Source organism: Rhinoderma darwinii, chromosome 7, assembly GCF_050947455.1.
Source record: "Rhinoderma darwinii isolate aRhiDar2 chromosome 7, aRhiDar2.hap1, whole genome shotgun sequence".
Lineage (NCBI taxonomy): Eukaryota > Metazoa > Chordata > Amphibia > Anura > Rhinodermatidae > Rhinoderma > Rhinoderma darwinii.
In genome coordinates this window covers 17735885-17754714 of record NC_134693.1, presented here as the reverse complement: position 1 = coordinate 17754714, position 18830 = coordinate 17735885, and the positions used below count along the sequence as shown (strand labels likewise).

The following is an 18830-nucleotide window of genomic DNA, read 5'->3' as shown; positions in this document are numbered from 1 at the left end:
TATTAGATGAAGTCCTGAGCAGGACCTCCACATTGGTGTCCATAGTCCTATAATAATAATAGGGGTTCTCATTATTGGATTTCCCTGATCATCTTCATTTTCTACTTCAACATTTGAATCCAAAGCCGCGGGACGTTATAAGCCCCACCCCTTTTCCAGCTGGGAAATGATCCAGAAACGGCATAATTTTATGCAAATTAACACAGACTCCACCCCTTTTTATCTCGGTTCACAGGACAGTTGCAGAAAAATCGCTACTTTTTGGAAATCGTGTTGTTTAGCAATGTCCTTCCTCCCTGGGTTCTACAGTCTGCAGTGATTTGCTCGTCCTTGCGTTATATGTATTTACCAGAATGAGCATTGTGGGTAATTTGTAGTATATAAATCGGTGTGTAAGGCTCTGCTATAGCCTGCGGCCCGGGACTTTGGTGGTGAGACGGTAATGATCTGTTACTTCTTGTTGTGCAGCGGCCGCTTCCATTACATATGTCAGATAGTATGGAGGTCGATACGTTATCTCGTTCTGCCGGGCCTCTGTGCCCTGTACATTATTTATTACGCCTTGGTCAGCTGCCAGCTAGGTGCTGACGGAGTATATACGTACGGCCTGTGCTCAGCAGCTTCCAGGCGGTGCGGCCGCACAAGAATCAGTCTGGTTATGTTTTGTACAGTAAATGTTCACGTATTGTATGTCATTATATATGTTCTACAGCGCTGCACCCCAATATGAATGATTTAATATTCAAGGGAGAAACCCCCCAAATATTCCCTGCTCTTGGCACCGGTCGTCTTTGGTCCTATTCGTGGACTAGAACTCAGTGATTGCTAAGGCTGATTTATAGGTACTAGTACCTCTGTGAGTGTTAGGTTGTAGTAATGGCGACGCGTCCCTCCGTTGTCGGTGCAGCCCGGCCTACTTGGATGATGTTTCATCCCATGTGACCGCTACAGCCTGAAATTGGCTTTTCTTCCGCAAAAATCGCAAAATCTGCAGAGTTTACGCTATGTGTGAAAACACCCTTACAGGTATTGGTACTTCCTGTGAGTGTTACGGTATGTTCACACGCCCTATTTACGGATGTAGTTCAGGCGTTTTACGCCTTGAATTACGTCCGAAAATACGGCTCCAAACCATCTGCAAACATCTGCCCATTGAATTCAATGGGTTTTACGATGTTCTGTGCAGACAGGCTTTTTTTTTTTTACGCGCCGCTGTCAAAAGACGGCGCGTAAAAAGACGCCCGCCTCAAAAAAGTGCCTGTCACTTCTTGGGACGTAATTGGAGCCGTTTTTCATTGACTCCAATGAAAACCAGCTCCAATTTCGTCCGTAAAAGACGCCGCGAAAAACGCCTGCACATGTCATAACGTCTGAAATTCAGGAGCAGTTTTCGCCCGAAAACAGCTCCGTAATTTCAGACGTAATTGGCGTTGTCGTGTGCACATACCCTTAGGCCAATTGCACATGATACGCATTACATGCAGATTTTTCATTCATGTTTTCCTGCGGCAAATCCGTAGCAAAGTAAGTGAGATTCAAAGAAATCTCATCTACACGTCGCAGATTTTTTCCGTATGTAAACTGACCTGCGGTGCGTATTTTAAAATCTGCAGCATGTCAATTTATCTTGCGTTTCCACTTGCGAATTCTATCTGATAACTTTGTTATTTTTTTTAAATGCACCAAAATCCGCAGCATAAAACCGCACATATTTCCGCATCAAAATGTAAAAACCGCACCTAAGAATGCATAAAAAAACCGCAGAATGAGGCCCCATGCACACGACCGTAATACGGTCCACAATTACAGACCCGCCGGTTTTATTGTCTGCGGACACTTTTCCGTATCGCTACGGAAGGGTGTCCGTGCCGTAGAACCGTGCCGGGAATTATGGAGCATGTCCTACTTTTAGATTTTTATTGCCTGTGCTCCCATACTTTTTATGGGAGCACTGCACGAAAATGCAGCAGTCGGCGGCCGGCCGTGCTCGCAATCGCGGGCCGTTATTACGGGCACGGCCGTGTGCATGAGGCCTTAGGTACAGATTTTACCTGTATTTACAGGCGGTTCTGATGTATCACATGAGTGCTGCGTCCACGCTGCGCGTGCATATAAAAGCTATTACTTGTACGGCGCTTGTATGTGCCTGTACAATCTGATTCGCCCTAAGCGTCACCTGTCACGTGACCGCCGCCTCCATCACTGCACCGCAATTGTTTACGTGCGCCCCGGTCCCGCAGCGTTTGTTATAGATTGGGTGGGGGAAAAGCACAACTTATGAAGACATTTTATGAGTAGGTGACGCAACTTTTAATATTTCATTCACGTGTTACCACAAAAATCCGCTATAAAATGTGGGGGCTAATATGGCGTTAGGAACCAGACGGACACTTTCTGGAACAGCATATTATTCATAAGGTCCTAAAGTCGGGTGTATCAGAGGGATTGTGGGTCTGAAGTAGGGACTGTCCATTCAAAAGGGACTGTTGGGTGTTATGTGAATAGGGTTACATTTTAAAGCTGTACCCTGTTTTCTAGATAGATAATGCTGCCTCTTACCAGCGCCGCCGCCGCCCGCGGTATTATTTATTCATTGTATATTATTTACTGAACAGCTAAAGAGTCCACAGAGTGATACTGCTCAGATCCAGCAATGTAGCTTTGTGAGTTTTCTCTGTTATTCCTCCTGGAAATGTATGATGCAAAAGACAAAGTTAGTCAACACCTGCTGCAAAGTGAAATAAATGATCAGGTGCTAATCTGCAATGCAAAGAAAACAGAGACAAAATTACTACCATACCCCCTGCGGACGCGAAGGTCCCTCGTACACCGGCCAATTATCAGCGAACAAGCGTTTGTTCCGGATTACTGCTCTGTGCAAATGTTCGTTCATCGACTGAACGTATCACAAGAAGTATTATTGTTGTCGACAGCACATCTCTCTGTGTAAATGAGGATGTGCTGCCGACATGATGGAAATGTCTGGGGACGAGCGATCGGAGTAACGTGCGCTCGTCTTCATACAGAGCTCCTTGTGAAATGAGCAAACGAGCGCCGACCAACGAGCTGTCCTGTCGATCGGCACTCGTTTACACGGCCCACGTTGGGCTCTAAGAGGACCCTATACTAAATGGCATTACTGCTATATTCATTATTCTGAAATGTGAGTTTCCTGGAAATGTATGAATAAATTAACTTGATAATGTCCCTACAAACTGTGACTCCAATCCCTGCTGATAGTGTTAATGTGTAGGACCTGTCCCATTGGCAAGATAAATAGTAACACTCAATTATCAATTTATTCATGCATTTCCAGGGTGAATAACCAAGGAACACCACAATGCATAGGTGCTTGAATTGTTATTTTATGGGGAATACAAGTATTTACTAAAATAGATGTCAGGAGAGCACACAGGAGAGCTGACAGATCCTCTATACTACACCACACAGGAGAACTGACATCTCTATACTACACCACACAGGAGAACTGACAGCTCCTCTATACTACACCACACAGGAGAGCTGACAGATCCTCTATACTACACCACACAGGAGAGCTGACAGATCCTCTATACTACACCACACAGGAGAGCTGACAGATCCTCTATACTACACCACACAGGAGAGCTGACAGATCCTCTATACTACACCACACAGGAGAGCTGACAGATCCTCTATACTACACCACACAGGAGAGCTGACAGATCCTCTATACTACACCACACAGGAGAGCTGACAGATCCTCTATACTACACCACACAGGAGAGCTGACAGATCCTCTATACTACACCACACAGGAGAGCTGACAGATCCTCTATACTACACCACACAGGAGAGCTGACAGCTCTTCTATACTACACCACACAGGAGAACTGACAGATCCTCTATACTACACCACACAGGACAGCTGACAGCTCCTCTATACTACACCACACAGGAGAACTGACAGATCCTCCATATTACACCACACAGGAGAGCTGACAGATCATCTATACTACACCACACAGGAGAGCTGACATCTCCTCTATACTACACCACACAGGAGAGCTGACAGATCATCTATACTACACCACACAGGAGAGCTGACATCTCCTCTATACTACACCACACAGGAGAGCTGACATCTCCTCTATACTACACCACACAGGAGAGCTGACAGCTCCTCTATACTACACCACACAGGAGAGCTGACAGATCCTCTATACTACACCACACAGGAGAGCTGACAGATCCTCTATACTACACCACACAGGAGAGCTAACAGCTCCTCTATACTACACCACACAGGAGAACTGACAGCTCCTCTATACTACACCACACAGGAGACCTGACATCTCCTCTATACTACACCACACAGGAGAGCTGACAGATCCTCCATATTACACCACACAGGAGAGCTGACAGATGATCTATACTACACCACACAGGAGAGCTGACATCTCCTCTATACTACACCACACAGGAGAGCTGACAGATCCTCTATACTACACCACACAGGAGAGCTGACAGATCCTCTATACTACACCACACAGGAGAGCTGACAGCTCCTCTATACTACACCACACAGGAGAGCTGACAGCTCCTCTATACTACACCACACAGGAGAGCTGACAGCTCCTCTTTTCTACACCACACAGGAGAGCTGACAGATCCTCTATACTACACCACACAGGAGAGCTGACATCTCCTCTATACTACACCACACAGGAGAGCTGACAACTCCTCTATACTACACCACACAAGAGAGCTGACAACTCCTCTATACCACACCACACAAGAGAGCTGACAGCTCCTCTATACTACACCACACAGGAGAGCTGACACATCCTCTATACTACACCACACAGGAGAGCTGACACATCCTCTATACTACACCACACAGGAGAGCTGACAGATCCTCTATACTACACCACACAGGAGAGCTGACGGATCCTCTATACTACACCACACAGGAGAGCTGACAGATCCTCTATACTACACCACACAGGAGAGCTGACCGATCCTCTATACTACACCACACAGGAGAGCCGACAGCTCCTCTATACTACACCACACAAGAGAACCGACAGATCCTCTATACTACACCACACAGCAGAGCTGACAGCTCCTCTATACTACACCACACGAGAACCGACAGATCCTCTATACTACACCACACAGCAGAGCTGACAGATCCTCTATAATACACCACTCAGTAGAACTGACAGCTCTTCTATACTACACCACACAGTAGAACTGACAGCTCCTCTATACTACACCACACAGTAGAACTGACAGCTCCTCTATACTACACCACACAGGAGAGTTGAAAGCTCCTCTATACTACACCACACAGGAGAGCTGACAACTCCTTTATACTACACCACACAGGAGAGCTGACAGCTCCTCTATACTACACCACACAGGAGAGCTGACAGCTCCTCTATACTACACCACACAGGAGAGCTGACAGCTCCTCTATACTACACCACACAGGAGAGCTGACAGCTCCTCTATACTACACCACACAGGAGAGCTGACAGCTCCTCTATACTACACCACACAGGAGAGCTGACAGCTCCTCTATACTACACCACACAGGAGAGCTGACAGCTCCTCTATACTACACCACACAGGAGAGCTGACAGATCCTCTATACTACAGCACACAGGAGAGCTGACAGATCCTCTATACTACACCACACAGGAGAGCTGACAGCTCCTCTATACTACACCACACAGGAGAGCTGACGGATCCTCTATACTACACCACACAGGAGAGCTGACGGATCCTCTATACTTCACCACACGAGAACTGACAGATCCTCTATACTACACCACACAGGAGAGCTGACAGATCCTCTATACTACACCACACAGGAGAGCTGACCTATCCTCTATACTACACCACACAGGAGAGCTGACCGATCCTCTATACTACACCACACAGGAGAGCTGACCGATCCTCTATACTACATCACACAGGAGAGCTGACAGCTCCTCTATACTACACCACACAGGAGAGCTGACAGCTCCTCTATACTACACCACACAGGAGAACTGACAGATCCTCTTTACTACACCACACAGGAGAGCTGACAGATCCTCTATACTACACCACACAGGAGAGCTGACAGATCCTCTATACTACACCACACAGGAGAGCTGACAGCTTCTCTATATTACACCACACAGGAGAGCTGACAGCTCCTCTATACTACACCACACAGGAGTGCTGACAGATCCTCTATACTACACCACACAGGAGAGCTGACCGATCCTCTATACTACATCACACAGGAGAGCTGACAGCTCCTCTATACTACACCACACAGGAGAGCTGACAGCTCCTCTATACTAGACCACACAGGAGAACTGACAGATCCTCTTTACTACACCACACAGGAGAGCTGACAGATCCTCTATACTACACCACACAGGAGAGCTGACAGATCCTCTATACTACACCACACAGGAGAGCTGACAGCTTCTCTATATTACACCACACAGGAGAGCTGACAGCTCCTCTATACTACACCACACAGGAGTGCTGACAGATCCTCTATACTACACCACACAGGAGAGCTGACAGCTCCTCTATACTACACCACACAGGAGAGCTGACAGCTCCTCTATACTACACCACACAGGAGATCTGACAGATCATCTATACTACACCACACAGGAGAACTGACAGATCCTCTATATTACACCACACAGGAGAACTGATAGATCCTCTATACTACACCACACAGGAGAACTGACAGATCCTCTATACTACACCACACAGGAGTGCTGACAGATCCTTTATACTTATTTTCTGGTGATTTTGGGATTTTAGTGCAAAGTTTTGTTTCTTTTTATACACTAGACATATCAATTATAAGACCAGTACAACAATAACAACTTATACTGATAAAGGTGACCATCCAATCTGAGCTGACCAATGGAAATCTGTTCTGTTTATTTGGGATAGGGTCTTTATCACTATCTTGGCAGCATTTACCTGCAGTCGCTGAGAATTGGTCCAGTGAGACGTTGCAGATTTTTTTGACCTGTACTGACTCTCCTTGTGATCAGAATGTATTTCCATGGCAATATTATTTTATTGAAGCAGCCTATCTGTTCTCGATGTTGTCCCATTAGTGAGGAAAAATGTGGGAACAGTTGTGTGATCGGGTCTTTGCGTCTTTGGGCATCTGTAGCGTCACAAGCTATTTGCTTTATCCAATATATAACTTTTTTTGTTAACATTTTTGCAGAACAAGAGGCTGTGGACTTTAAAATGTCCTCCTTGGCATGTGACTGCCCCCATCTAGAGTCTGTGGGTGAGGTGACCAAAGAAGAGCTCATTCAGAAATCACACGTGAGTATCCATCTTTCTTCCTCCAGAGACGTTTGTATGAATCTGCTGTCCATCAGCGTATGAAGACTCGCTGGGGCTACTGTGTGGGCACTGGATATGGCTATAACTACTATATGGGGACTGTCTGCGGCTACTAAGCGGGCACTGGATATGGCTATAACTGCTATATGGGGACTGTCTGCGGCTACTAAGCGGGCACTGGATATGGCTATAACTACTATATGGGGACTGTCTGCGGCTACTAAGCGGGCACTGGATATGGCTATAACTGCTATATGGGGACTGTCTGCGGCTACCATGCACACATTGGATATGGCTGTAACTACTCCATGGGCACTCTTTTGGATTCTATTATTTAAACAGTTGCTGGGGCTACTATGGGGGCACTGTTTTTGGTTGACTTCTATGCGGGTATTGTTGGAGCTGACTACATGGTAATTCTACCATCTACACAGCAGCGTTTCTAGAAGTGTATCACACTTATGGGTTGAAGAGGAGGAGGAATAATATCTAGTATTTAGCAGCATTCACAGCCATTCGTGTAACAAATATCAAATAATTGGCGTCACTTGACGCTGCCTTTAATCAGCAAGTGTAACGTAAACTGCTCAGATTTCAGTGAGACTTTTTATCATGTCTAAAGCCTCAGTCATTGGTGTCCGCTTGCTTTCCTGTCCTGGCTCCTAGACCTGTCTGTAGTTAGGACCATGTGACAATTTTGAGGTTTAAGGCAATTGTGTGCCTTAGAGGTATCGCTATATTCTCTGGGATTACAATTCTGCAAGGGTTCAGCCAGATACATACCCGGCCTTCACCCATGTGTACACAGCGGGTGCCCATCAACTGACGCATTTCGCAGTCCAGCTGTCTTGAGCGTGCAGGCTTTCCCACGAGTGCCCATTTCCAGCAATGTAAGCAACTTCCTGCTTTTTCTGCTCAGAAATCTTAATTCAGTCCCACATCAATCTTTAATATTAAAATTTCTATCCTCTACTGGAAACGGCAGGATGTGCATCTTTGCAGTTCTTTGGTTGGGAGCTGGGTGATGTTTAGGCCCCCGGCGCCGCAGATCCTTTCAGCTGTGGGGGTGACATTTCAGCATTATCATCCTATAACGGTCTGTTCCCTTGTTATCCTGTGCAGGGCAGCTGTCAACACTGCAAAGTCAAGGGTCCAAACCTTTGGGCTTGTTTAGAGGTAAGTAAGATTCTTGCGATGTTCTTCTTCTATATGATTTCCGCAGTCTCGTGACTCTCACTCTCTTTTGGATAGAATGGCTGTTCCTATATTGGCTGCGGGGAGTCTCACGTGGACCATAGCACTACTCATTCTCAGGTCAGTCTTGCTGAATGTAAATGACATATGAGTTTACAATGAACATAACATCTACCTAGGCAGAGCTCCCTTACAGAGTATGAAGAGTTTCCTACGCACAATACAAATAGCAAATTGAAGTTCCGTCTTTGCAGTTTATCATTATTGAACATGTGCCACTGTATACACAATGGAGTTTGCATCCTGATCTACCGGCCTTGCATTGTGATCTACATTCGCTCTGCAGCTTCAGGCCTGACTCTTGGAGCATGGGCTGCTGGGAATTGTAGTGTAGACAGGCATTGGCACCTTCACATGGGCACATGCTGTATGTCTACCGGCTGGATGCCTTCCTAGATAACCGTGGCTCTCGGAATGGATAAATTATGGGACTGTTCCTATAGGATTAGATATTAGGATTTCAATCATGTATGTATTTCATATAGTGATGGTGTATGCTTAGGAAAAGCCATTAATATCTGATCGGTGGGGGTCCAACTTTTAACACCTTTAGCTAATCGGCTGAATGAAGTTGCCGCTGAATCACAGCGCCCTCTATACAATTGTGGCTGTGCCTTGTACTGCAGCTTAGTCCCGTTTACTTGAATGGAACTGAGCTACGGTGAGCTGTACTAGGTATAGCCACTACCAAAGCAGTGCTAGGGACAGCCACTACCAAATGAACGGCTCTGTGCCTGGTTAAAGGGGTTGTCTCATCAGAGACAACCCCTATCAGTATTGCAGTTCCTAGGTCAATCAGCTGATAGCCCAGGTCGCACTTGGCAAACAGATGATTTTGCCAGGTCAAGACACGAACAGTGTAGTATTAAATGGTGGCCTTTCAAGTGAAAGGCTGTCCTTGTAATAGAAGAAGAGCTCGAGTCTACCAGAATGAGAGCCGCTTGTTTAGAGCTGGTGGAGAGGGGTCCCGAGTGTCCTAATAGGACATATGGACAGGGGTTGTTTTTATGACACAACCCTTTTAAACAATGAAGGAAACTAGTACTTCACCCTCTACATTCAGCTACTTGGTGGGGTGCCAGTAGTTGGAGCCCCATTGATCAGAGAATAATACCGGAGTCTTAGAAAACCCCTTTAGGCCAAGATCACACACACACACACACACACACACACAATTTTTGGCTCAGTTTTTTTATAACCAAACACAGAAGTGGGCACACAAGACAGGCGACGCATCCGTCTTCTCTTTATAGCTTTCCTACCTTATGCGTCCACTTCTGGTTTTGGCGCCAAAAACTGCATCAAAACTGTTTGTGTGAGGTCCTGGCCTTAAGGAGTTTTCCTTACCATCCCTAGGATATACTGTTAGGTCCCATGTACACGACCGTAGTTTTCATCCGTAATTACGGTTCAAATTGCGGACCCATTCATTTATATAGGCCACGGACATCCTTCCGTATATTTAAGGATGTGCGTCTGGGCTGTAGAAGTGATCCGCAAAATATAGAACATGTCCTTTTCTTGTCCGCAATTGCGGCACGGACTTGAACATAGACGTTCAGCAGTTTCTGTACATGAGCCCTTGGTATTGGGTAAGAACAGGACAGGGATTGAGCTCCTTCTACTCACATTACTTGGAACAGCAGGTAATGAGCAGAGAACTGAGCAAAGCCTGGAACCCCATCGTGTACAATTTGTCTGTTAGTGCCGCAGTTCACCAGCTCGATCTTTTTCACAGTTGCCGAGTTTCCACCGAGGTAATTGCATTCAGAGATCCAGAATGTTGCTGCCCCTTTATCAAGAAACCCCGCGAGGTCAATTAAGAGCTCGAAGCCGCTCTGTGATGTTTCTTGGTGTTTATGTCCAGATCTTGTGGGGATTTACATACAGGTAGCTGGAGTAAAACATTGATAGAAAATAATGACTATTACTAAATCAGCTCCTGGATGTACCTCCCGTAATATTATAGCTAAAATGGTGTTCACGTTTAAAGTGTACCTCCAATAGTACGGGATCACCGGGAGCCGCTCGAACTTCACAGAGGACCTTTTGTCTCTCCCGACTTGTCTGTTTTAGTATACACTTACGTTCCCAATGAAATAAAAATGTATTTATACATTTCCAAGAGGAATAACAGAGGGACCTCACAATGCAGAGTTCTACGAAAAGACGCTCCAGAAGTGTTATTTCATGGGGAATGCAAGTATTTACTAAAATAGACCTGTCAGGAGAGACACTGCAAAGAAAGTGGGGGTGGGGGGTCTTGTGCGTGAGGCAACCTCTTCTACAAATCCCCTCTTAGTGTTAATAGGTGCTGGTGGTCACTGGTGTCCTCTGCTGCCCATTGTTGTCATTGCAGCGTGGGGATGTGTCGTCTGGTGCCTAGACCACAGCACATATTCGCTGGCCGCAAAGTTTTTTGGAAAATTAATTTCCAAATAGCGTGTTGGGGGAATTCTAAGCTCATAGAGGAGGGGGTCCTGTATTCTATTAGCCGGAGCAGAGAGTGGCTACAAAGAGCATCTCTCCCCCTGGAGGACCCAGTACCTCTCTACATTTCACAGACAGCTCTTTGATTTCTAGGAGAACTGTCTAATGCTTTATTTCTCCTGTGTTGGCGCTGCAAGGATATAGAACTCTTGCCACTGGAATCTACACCATATTACAACGGATCGCTGAAGGTCCCAGCAGCAAGACAACCTGATTATAAATAGGAAAAGACATAGGAGCTAATATTTTTTTGTTCTAGGAGATTATCTAAACCTTTTTTGCAGCATCTCCTGTCCCTGCTGCGACGGCTCCTGCGGTAACTTTTCCATAGATTCACAGTTCTCACAGTAAAGAAGACTTGTCGCCTCTGCAGGTTGAACCTTTCTTTCTCCAGACGGAGGGAGTGCCCCCTTGTTTTTTGAGGAGGTTTTACATGGAACAGGATTTCACCATATGTTTTATCTGTGCCATTAATATATTTATATAAATTAATCATGTCCCCCTTTAGTCGTCTTTTCTCAAGGCTAAATAGGTTTAATTATTTTAATCTTTCCAAATGACTTCTCCATGCCCCTTATTAGCTTCGTTGCTCTTCTTTGTATTTTTTCATCCTTTCTATAAATTGGAGCCCAGAACTGAACTGCATATTCTAGATGAGGCCTCACTAATGCTTTGTAAAGTGGTAATATTACATCCCTGTCCCGCGAGTCCAGGCCTCTTTTAATACACGACAATATCCTGCTGGCCTTTGAAGCAGCTGATTGACATTGTGCTGTTATTTAGTTTATGATTTACAAGTACACCCAGATCCTTCTCATCAAGTGACTCCCCCAGTGTAGCGCCCCCTAAGACATGTGATGCTGCAGATTATTACACCCAGATCCTTCTCAACAAGTGACTCCCCTAGGACATATGATGCTGCAGGTTGTTCGTACCCAGGTGCATAACTTTACATTTAACTACATTAAACCTCATTTGCCAACTGGATGCCCAAACACTTAGTGTGTCCAAATCCGCTTGTAATTCACGAACATCTTCCATAGACTGAACATTACTACATAGCTTGGTGTCATCTGCAAGAATAGAAATAGTGCTATTAATCCCATCCTCTATATCATTAATAAATAAGTTAATAATAGTGGTCCCAGCACTGAACCCTGGGGTACACCACTTATTACCGGGGACCATTCAGAGTAGGAATCATTGACCACAACTCTCTGGAGTTTACCCAGAAAGGTGCACAAAACAGAAAACCTCCATCGAGCACCACTTCTGTGGGTAAAGATGCCTCATTAAAGGGATTGTTCCACGAAGGACATTTATCACCTATCTGTAGTGAGGAGGCGTTTTAATGGAGCGGTGATCACACATGCGCGGTGATGATCCATTGAATGTCTATAGGGCTGATGGATACAGCGAGTAGCGCTACGTTGCTTCTGTCCGCCCCATAGACATTGAATGGAGCAGCAGGGCACATCTGTGACCACCACCCCACTCAATCTCTAGTAATCAGTGGGCGGGTCCCAGCGATCAGACTTTTATCACCTATCCTGTGGATAGGTAATGAACGACCTTCGTGGGATGACCCCTTTTAATGAGTGAGGTCAGAGGAGAATAGCTGGAGTGTCAAATGTTGTTTAGGGTCAACCCCTTTAACACGCAAATCTTCCTAGTTATGAGATCACTAAATAACTAGAAATATTTGCTGCTCTGGGGCTTGGGAAAGCTGAATACCGTTCCCTGTGGAAGTTGTAACAGAGGCCATATTGGTTGTCGTCCAGCTTTTCCAGAAGCAGACAGGGTCCAAACACTGGGACCCCCACCGATCGCTAAAACGAAGCGGCTTCTGATCGTTTTGTTTTTTTTCGGAAATCCGATGTAGCGGTGTACGAGCTCATAAACTTTCTATTGAGTCTGTACAACGCTATATCGGTTTTCCGAAAAAAGACGATCAGAAATCAAGCGGCTCAGCGCTCACCTGAGCGCTCCTGCAGCTTTGTTCTAGCGATCGGTGGGGGTCTTAGTGCTCGGACCCCCACCAATCAAAACTTCTGACATGTCACTGAGTTTTACTATGTCCCCATGTTCCTATAACTGGAAATATGGCACAGGCAGCTATTCCCTGTATTTTTGTACCCATGAATTGCTGGGAATTAGGAAGTTGTTGCTTGCAGTAAGAGATCTGTAAACGGATGAGTACCAGAAACGCTCGGCGGGCACGGTGCCATAATCCGTGGTCGTCTGGTGAAACGTGCTGTGTACATGTGGTGGTGCAATCTGTTCTCCAAGGTATAACTGTGCGTAATTGGTTATTATGGAGAAACCGTATTTGTGACAGATCCTTCCTTTCTGTTCTTGTTTAACAGAGATTTATGTTGTTCTTTGATTCCTTTCAATCTGTGTGTGTTCCTTTAATCCAATAATCCAGAATGTTATAAAGCAAAGTTATACGATCAGATTTTAGTTTTAGGACTTTATTTTGAACTTTCGTGTTGAAGATTCTTCACCCCTTTTTGTGAACGTCCAATAATCCGTAATAGCTGATCATCCAACGACATCGGGGTCACATTGATGGCGGTTTAGTGGAATTTTACTCTCTACACGCGCTGTATGCATGGGGTGTGTTTGACACTCACAAATTTGGAGCGAGTCTCGGATCAAGCGGTCCATCATGGAACCAGTTGGAGCCAGTCCTTTAAAGGGGCTATCTCGGCATATACACTTAAAGGGGTAATCATGGGACAATGGAAATTCGGATATGAGATACCTTATTTTTTATTAGAAGTTTTTTCTTCTAATACTGAATTATTTTGCTTTTTAGGTTTAAAGGGTTGTATATAAGATTAGAAAAAAATGAGCTCTGCTTTTTTTCCCCTATAAACAGTGTCTTTCATTTTTTATGGGTTGTGTTTAGTTTTGCAGCACTCGCTAGAATGGGCTTTTGTTTATTTTTTGTATTTTTTTTATCTCCTATTACTCCTGTGATGATTTTAATTTTCCAGTAATCTGCTATATAACATTTCTTTATGTAGGACACCAAGCATTGCCTCACTGTGAACCTCACCACGCTGCGAGTCTGGTGCTACACCTGCAGTAAAGAAGTGTTCCTGGATCGGAAGCTGAGCGCTCCGTCTTCTAACGCCAAACCTCAGGATAACCACCCTGTACAGGTATTCAGTGCCACGTCTGCTTTACTGCCCGCACTAGTCAGCTGATCAGCCAAACCCGTACAGGGATTATAGATCAGAATGATCATATAGTCAATGCGTTTATTAAAAAAAAATCTATTCCCCCGCCCCCAAAGGAATCAAGAATGACATCAAATCTGACTCTAAAAACGCCCCCTGCGGTGATTTACGACAACCTGGACATTGAACTGGAAGAAGACGAGCTGAAGACAAGAGGTAAATTTACTTTACAGTTCATACGAGCGTGATCGAGATTTGGATTTTTTCCATATAGAGCGGGTCCCGAATACGGAGCACTTGTTATGCTATAGAGCTGTTCACACTTCCATATGTTAGGGGCCCATTGGAGTACGCTTACAGGTTTAGGATTTTTGACCACTAGAGGCACTGTTGCTTGTTGATACATTGTATTCCATTGTATTTTAGACTAATCCCTAAACGACCGTCCGCTGTCTTTTGACGCTGGGTGGTGCAGGTCCACGTCTTTTGGCATTTCTGTAGAAAAAGCTCATAAGTGCTCATCTTTTAAGCAGGAGCTGGAATTATCAGCTACTGAACTTCCAGCACCCTGCGCAATACAGCTGGGAGGTCTGACCACAGCTGTTTAATCCTTTGATCGTTGCAGTCTATGACCGCAGCATGATCAATCGGCACTCCCCTCTTTGATCGCGATTCCGGTGACACGATCGGAGACTTAGGAACCCTCTGCAGTCAGCCCTGGGGACCTAGAAAGGACCCCTGAGCTGTCTGTTCAGTATGCCTGCTGTTAGGACACACTGTGTTATAGTGACACAGTATAATGTATTCGTGTACATTAGTATGCTGATACATTATTAGTAAAAAATAAAGTTATGCAAAAGCTTTCCCTTCATAGGATAAAAAAAAAGTAATAAATAAAAAGGTAAAAAAAAGTAATTATTTAGCATAAAATACATTTTATTACCCATACATTGCATAAAAACACAAATTTAGGTATCTACACAACAGTAATAACCTGAAGAATTAATATGGCAAGTTATTTAGCGTAAAACATGAACAGGATAAAAAATAAACTTTGTGCCAATAAAGTGAAAAGTCAATTTTGGCTCCTTTATTCATTGCACAGACTTTTCTATTTATAAGCTTTGGCGCCTGTCACTTTATTGATCTGCTGATTCAATTATTCACCATGTTTAGGTCTCACTGGACTGAAGAACATTGGAAACACTTGTTATATGAATGCCGCCCTGCAGGCCCTGTCCAACTGGTAAGCGTTGCTGATATTTCCAGTATGTAATCACAAGGTGGGTCTGGTTTTCATATGTATATAGACTTGCATAAAGCCACGAAAGCAAACAACCAGAGTAGTCTGAGCACAGAGTTAAAATCCAACAGAATTGGATTTGTATAATTGTTGAGAAATCTGCCAAATCCGTTTGTTTTTGCAATGATCATCCGCCCACCCTACGTAAGACCCCAGACATAGTCAAGGTCTTTGCTATGTGCCTCTTTGTTTTTGCATAGTCGGTTGGAGATCGTACTTTTGCAGGTATAGACCTTCTAGGAGGAAGATCATTGTACTCAAGGGATCTACATATTGTAAGCAAAGCCGTAGGGGCAGATACGTCTAGTGCCCTCCACCCTCAGATATGCGTTGCACCAGTTTCTGGTCTGTTCCTTCTCCATTTAGCATGTCTGAAAACATCTATGAGTGATATTAACAACAACTTTTCATTAATTGCACTCATTTACGTTTCCAGGCAAGGTCTAATGCACATCCAGCTGTCATACTGGGCCCAAAAAACTGGAAAATGTATAGTCCCCTCCTTCGAATAGTCTGCAGGATCCCATGTAATGACTCTTAGGAAAAGTAGCAGTTAGGGAGAATCACATTGAGTGTTTCCGCGACTCAATTTCTATCTCGGCGATAACATCCATTCATGATGAGGTGTACGACGAGTATTTACCTTCGATTTTGCGGTCTAAATTACATCGGGCACATGGCTTAGTAGGTATGGGGAAATCCAAAAATAGGCGGCTTATGACCACCAAGATCTTAGGACCGTAACTTGTAGAACACCCGAAAATGTCTCACCGCAATTTCAACTATCTGAACCCGTCACTCGGGAATGTTTGCACGCTGCGATGCTCCAAACCGACAATGGTAATATTACTCAGATCGTACACATTATCGCAGCTTGTAAAGCAAGCCATAGGCAACGGCTGGTGGGCGACTTTTGGTCACAGTAAAATTGAGCGTTACTATAACTATCATGCAACCTCGATATTTCCCTATAGGAAAAAAAGCGTTCCGGCTGATTTGCGAAATGCCCCCCACATCCCCCAATAGGAAAACATTGAGGTCTTTTGACCAAAAGTTGTCATAGAGCCCTCGCATTATGATCTTTAAAGTAGCCACCGTTTCTTTATGTATGATTCTTTTTTTATATTGTAAAATATATGTTTAATAAAGTTGACCAAATTGTGTAAATCTTGTAAATGTTCGGCAGATTTAGACTCTCTATCTTTTTTTTTTCTCTCTTCTTTCTATAGTCCTCCTCTCACACACTTCTTCCTTGACTGTGGGGGGCTAGCACGTACGGACAAGAAGCCCGCTCTCTGTAAAAGCTACCAAAAGCTGATGTCTGAAATCTGGCACAAGAACCGGTAGGTCTAGCTGCTCACCAGAAATCTGCAAAACATTAACGTTAACTAAACGTTCAACAAACTGCTGACACGTCATAGTGAAATGTCAAAAGTTTTGGTCGGTGGCGGTCCGAGCACTGAGACCCCGACCAAACGCTAAAACGAAGTGGCAAATGCACTCATGTGAGCGCTCAGCCGCTTTGTTTGTGTTCGGCTTTTTACGGAAATCAATGTAGCGGAGTACGGGCTCAATAGAAAGTGTATGAGCCCGTACACCGCTACATCGGCTTTCCGGAAAAAGCCGAACAGAAACGAAGCGGCTGAGCGCTCACACGAGCGTTTCTGCAACTTCGTTATAGTGATTGGTGGGGGGCTCAATGCTCGGACCCCCACCAATCCAAACTTCTGACGTCTAGTTACACTTTAACACGTTGCCAACCTGCCGCTTTGTACCCTCTAAACCCCCCACCATCACCACCCATGTTTCTGTCTTTTGGAAGGCTCGTCATTCACTATAACCACCATTTTTGTGCCCCCTCCCCCCAAGCAAAGATAAATTTATCACTCATAATAATTTTAATTAATTGTATCACTCAAAAATATTTAACTGCAATGTGAACTTCACTTATTGTCTAATTCTGCTGGTTAATAATCTAACAGAACCCCTTCCTGGTCTCTTGTACTTCTCCCTGTTCTCCCCAGGCCCGGCTCTGTCATACCTACTAATCTGTTCCAAGGCATAAAAACAGTAAACCCAACTTTTCGAGGCTATTCCCAACAGGTAAGAGTCCTCTGCTTCTGGGGTCTCCGGAGACAGTAGCTTTTTGTTGGTAATGTATCACATCCAGGTGCGGAGGTCCTCGGAGACCATCTACTGTCTCTTGACTCCTAGTAAATTGATGCTTCACTTTGCATGATTATATGATTGGCTTGTAAATCGCTTTTTTTACCACATTGGAAAAATTAGCTACACTTTTGTTTTGTTTTTTTCTTTAATGCAAAGTACAACTGTGTCTATCCAATAAGCGAGAATACGATTAAAGTGCTGACCCATTTGATGGGCACTTGGTCATTCAGCTCTTAAAGGGGTTGTCCAAGATTGAAAAACAAAAAAACATGACTACTTTTTTCCAAAAACAGTGCTACACCTGTCTACAGGTTGTGTGTGATATTGCAGCTCAGCCCCTTTCACTTCAACGGAGCCCAACTGTAATACCAGATACAACCTGCGGACAGGTGTGGCAGTGTTTTTGGAAGAAAGCAGCCATTTTTTTTTAATACTGAGCAACTTCTTTTAAATTGGACATAGACATGAGACCTTTTTTGGCCAATATTCCTAATTTCAATGAGATCTGCTAACAATCTCATGTCTATTGAGCCTGCTCAAATGTACTCTGATGTCTCACATCAGAAGAAGGAAGGATCAGACAACATGGGCATTCTTACCATCCTTCTATGGGGCCTGTGTTGGAAGGGTGACCCGCACTGATCTACTGACTTTGGCTGCTACCTGCAGCCACCACTAGGGGCAGCTCACTGCCTATCAATTTATAAAGCTACCATTGAGTTTAATACTAGCTGTAAAAATCCATTGGCTGTTAGCTCCCCCTAGTGGTGGCTGCATGTAAACAGAATTATATTATTTATTAATTTGGAAAAACTGGGCTCCCCTGTAGAGACACATTAAGAAAATAAACAGCAAAGAATTGTAATGCCGTATATCAGACCATATGGAATATTTATAGTGTGATGTGATATATACGGCATACAACACTGGGCAATACGGTTCTATATTAGTCTTGCATGAGTCCTAATTCCTCTTTCTGTTACTTTTACTAATTTGAGGCACAACATTCCCTTTTCTCAGAGCATGAGGCCATTAGGTGTTTGCTGTGTATTTAGGCCAAT

General features: G+C 44.4%; 1 protein-coding gene across 1 annotated transcript in view; it reads left to right on the top strand.

The window, feature by feature from the left end:
• The window catches only part of USP33 (ubiquitin specific peptidase 33), a 44316-nt gene that overhangs the window by 3046 nt on the left and 22440 nt on the right, over window positions 1-18830 (top strand). The window contains exons 2-9 of the mRNA XM_075832871.1: window positions 7241-7344; window positions 8488-8541; window positions 8617-8679; window positions 14142-14279; window positions 14414-14513; window positions 15474-15543; window positions 16830-16943; window positions 17625-17703. Of these exons, the coding sequence (XP_075688986.1) occupies window positions 7264-7344; window positions 8488-8541; window positions 8617-8679; window positions 14142-14279; window positions 14414-14513; window positions 15474-15543; window positions 16830-16943; window positions 17625-17703 (699 nt within the window). The 5' untranslated portion in view covers window positions 7241-7263. The remainder of the gene's footprint in view (window positions 1-7240; window positions 7345-8487; window positions 8542-8616; window positions 8680-14141; window positions 14280-14413; window positions 14514-15473; window positions 15544-16829; window positions 16944-17624; window positions 17704-18830) is intronic.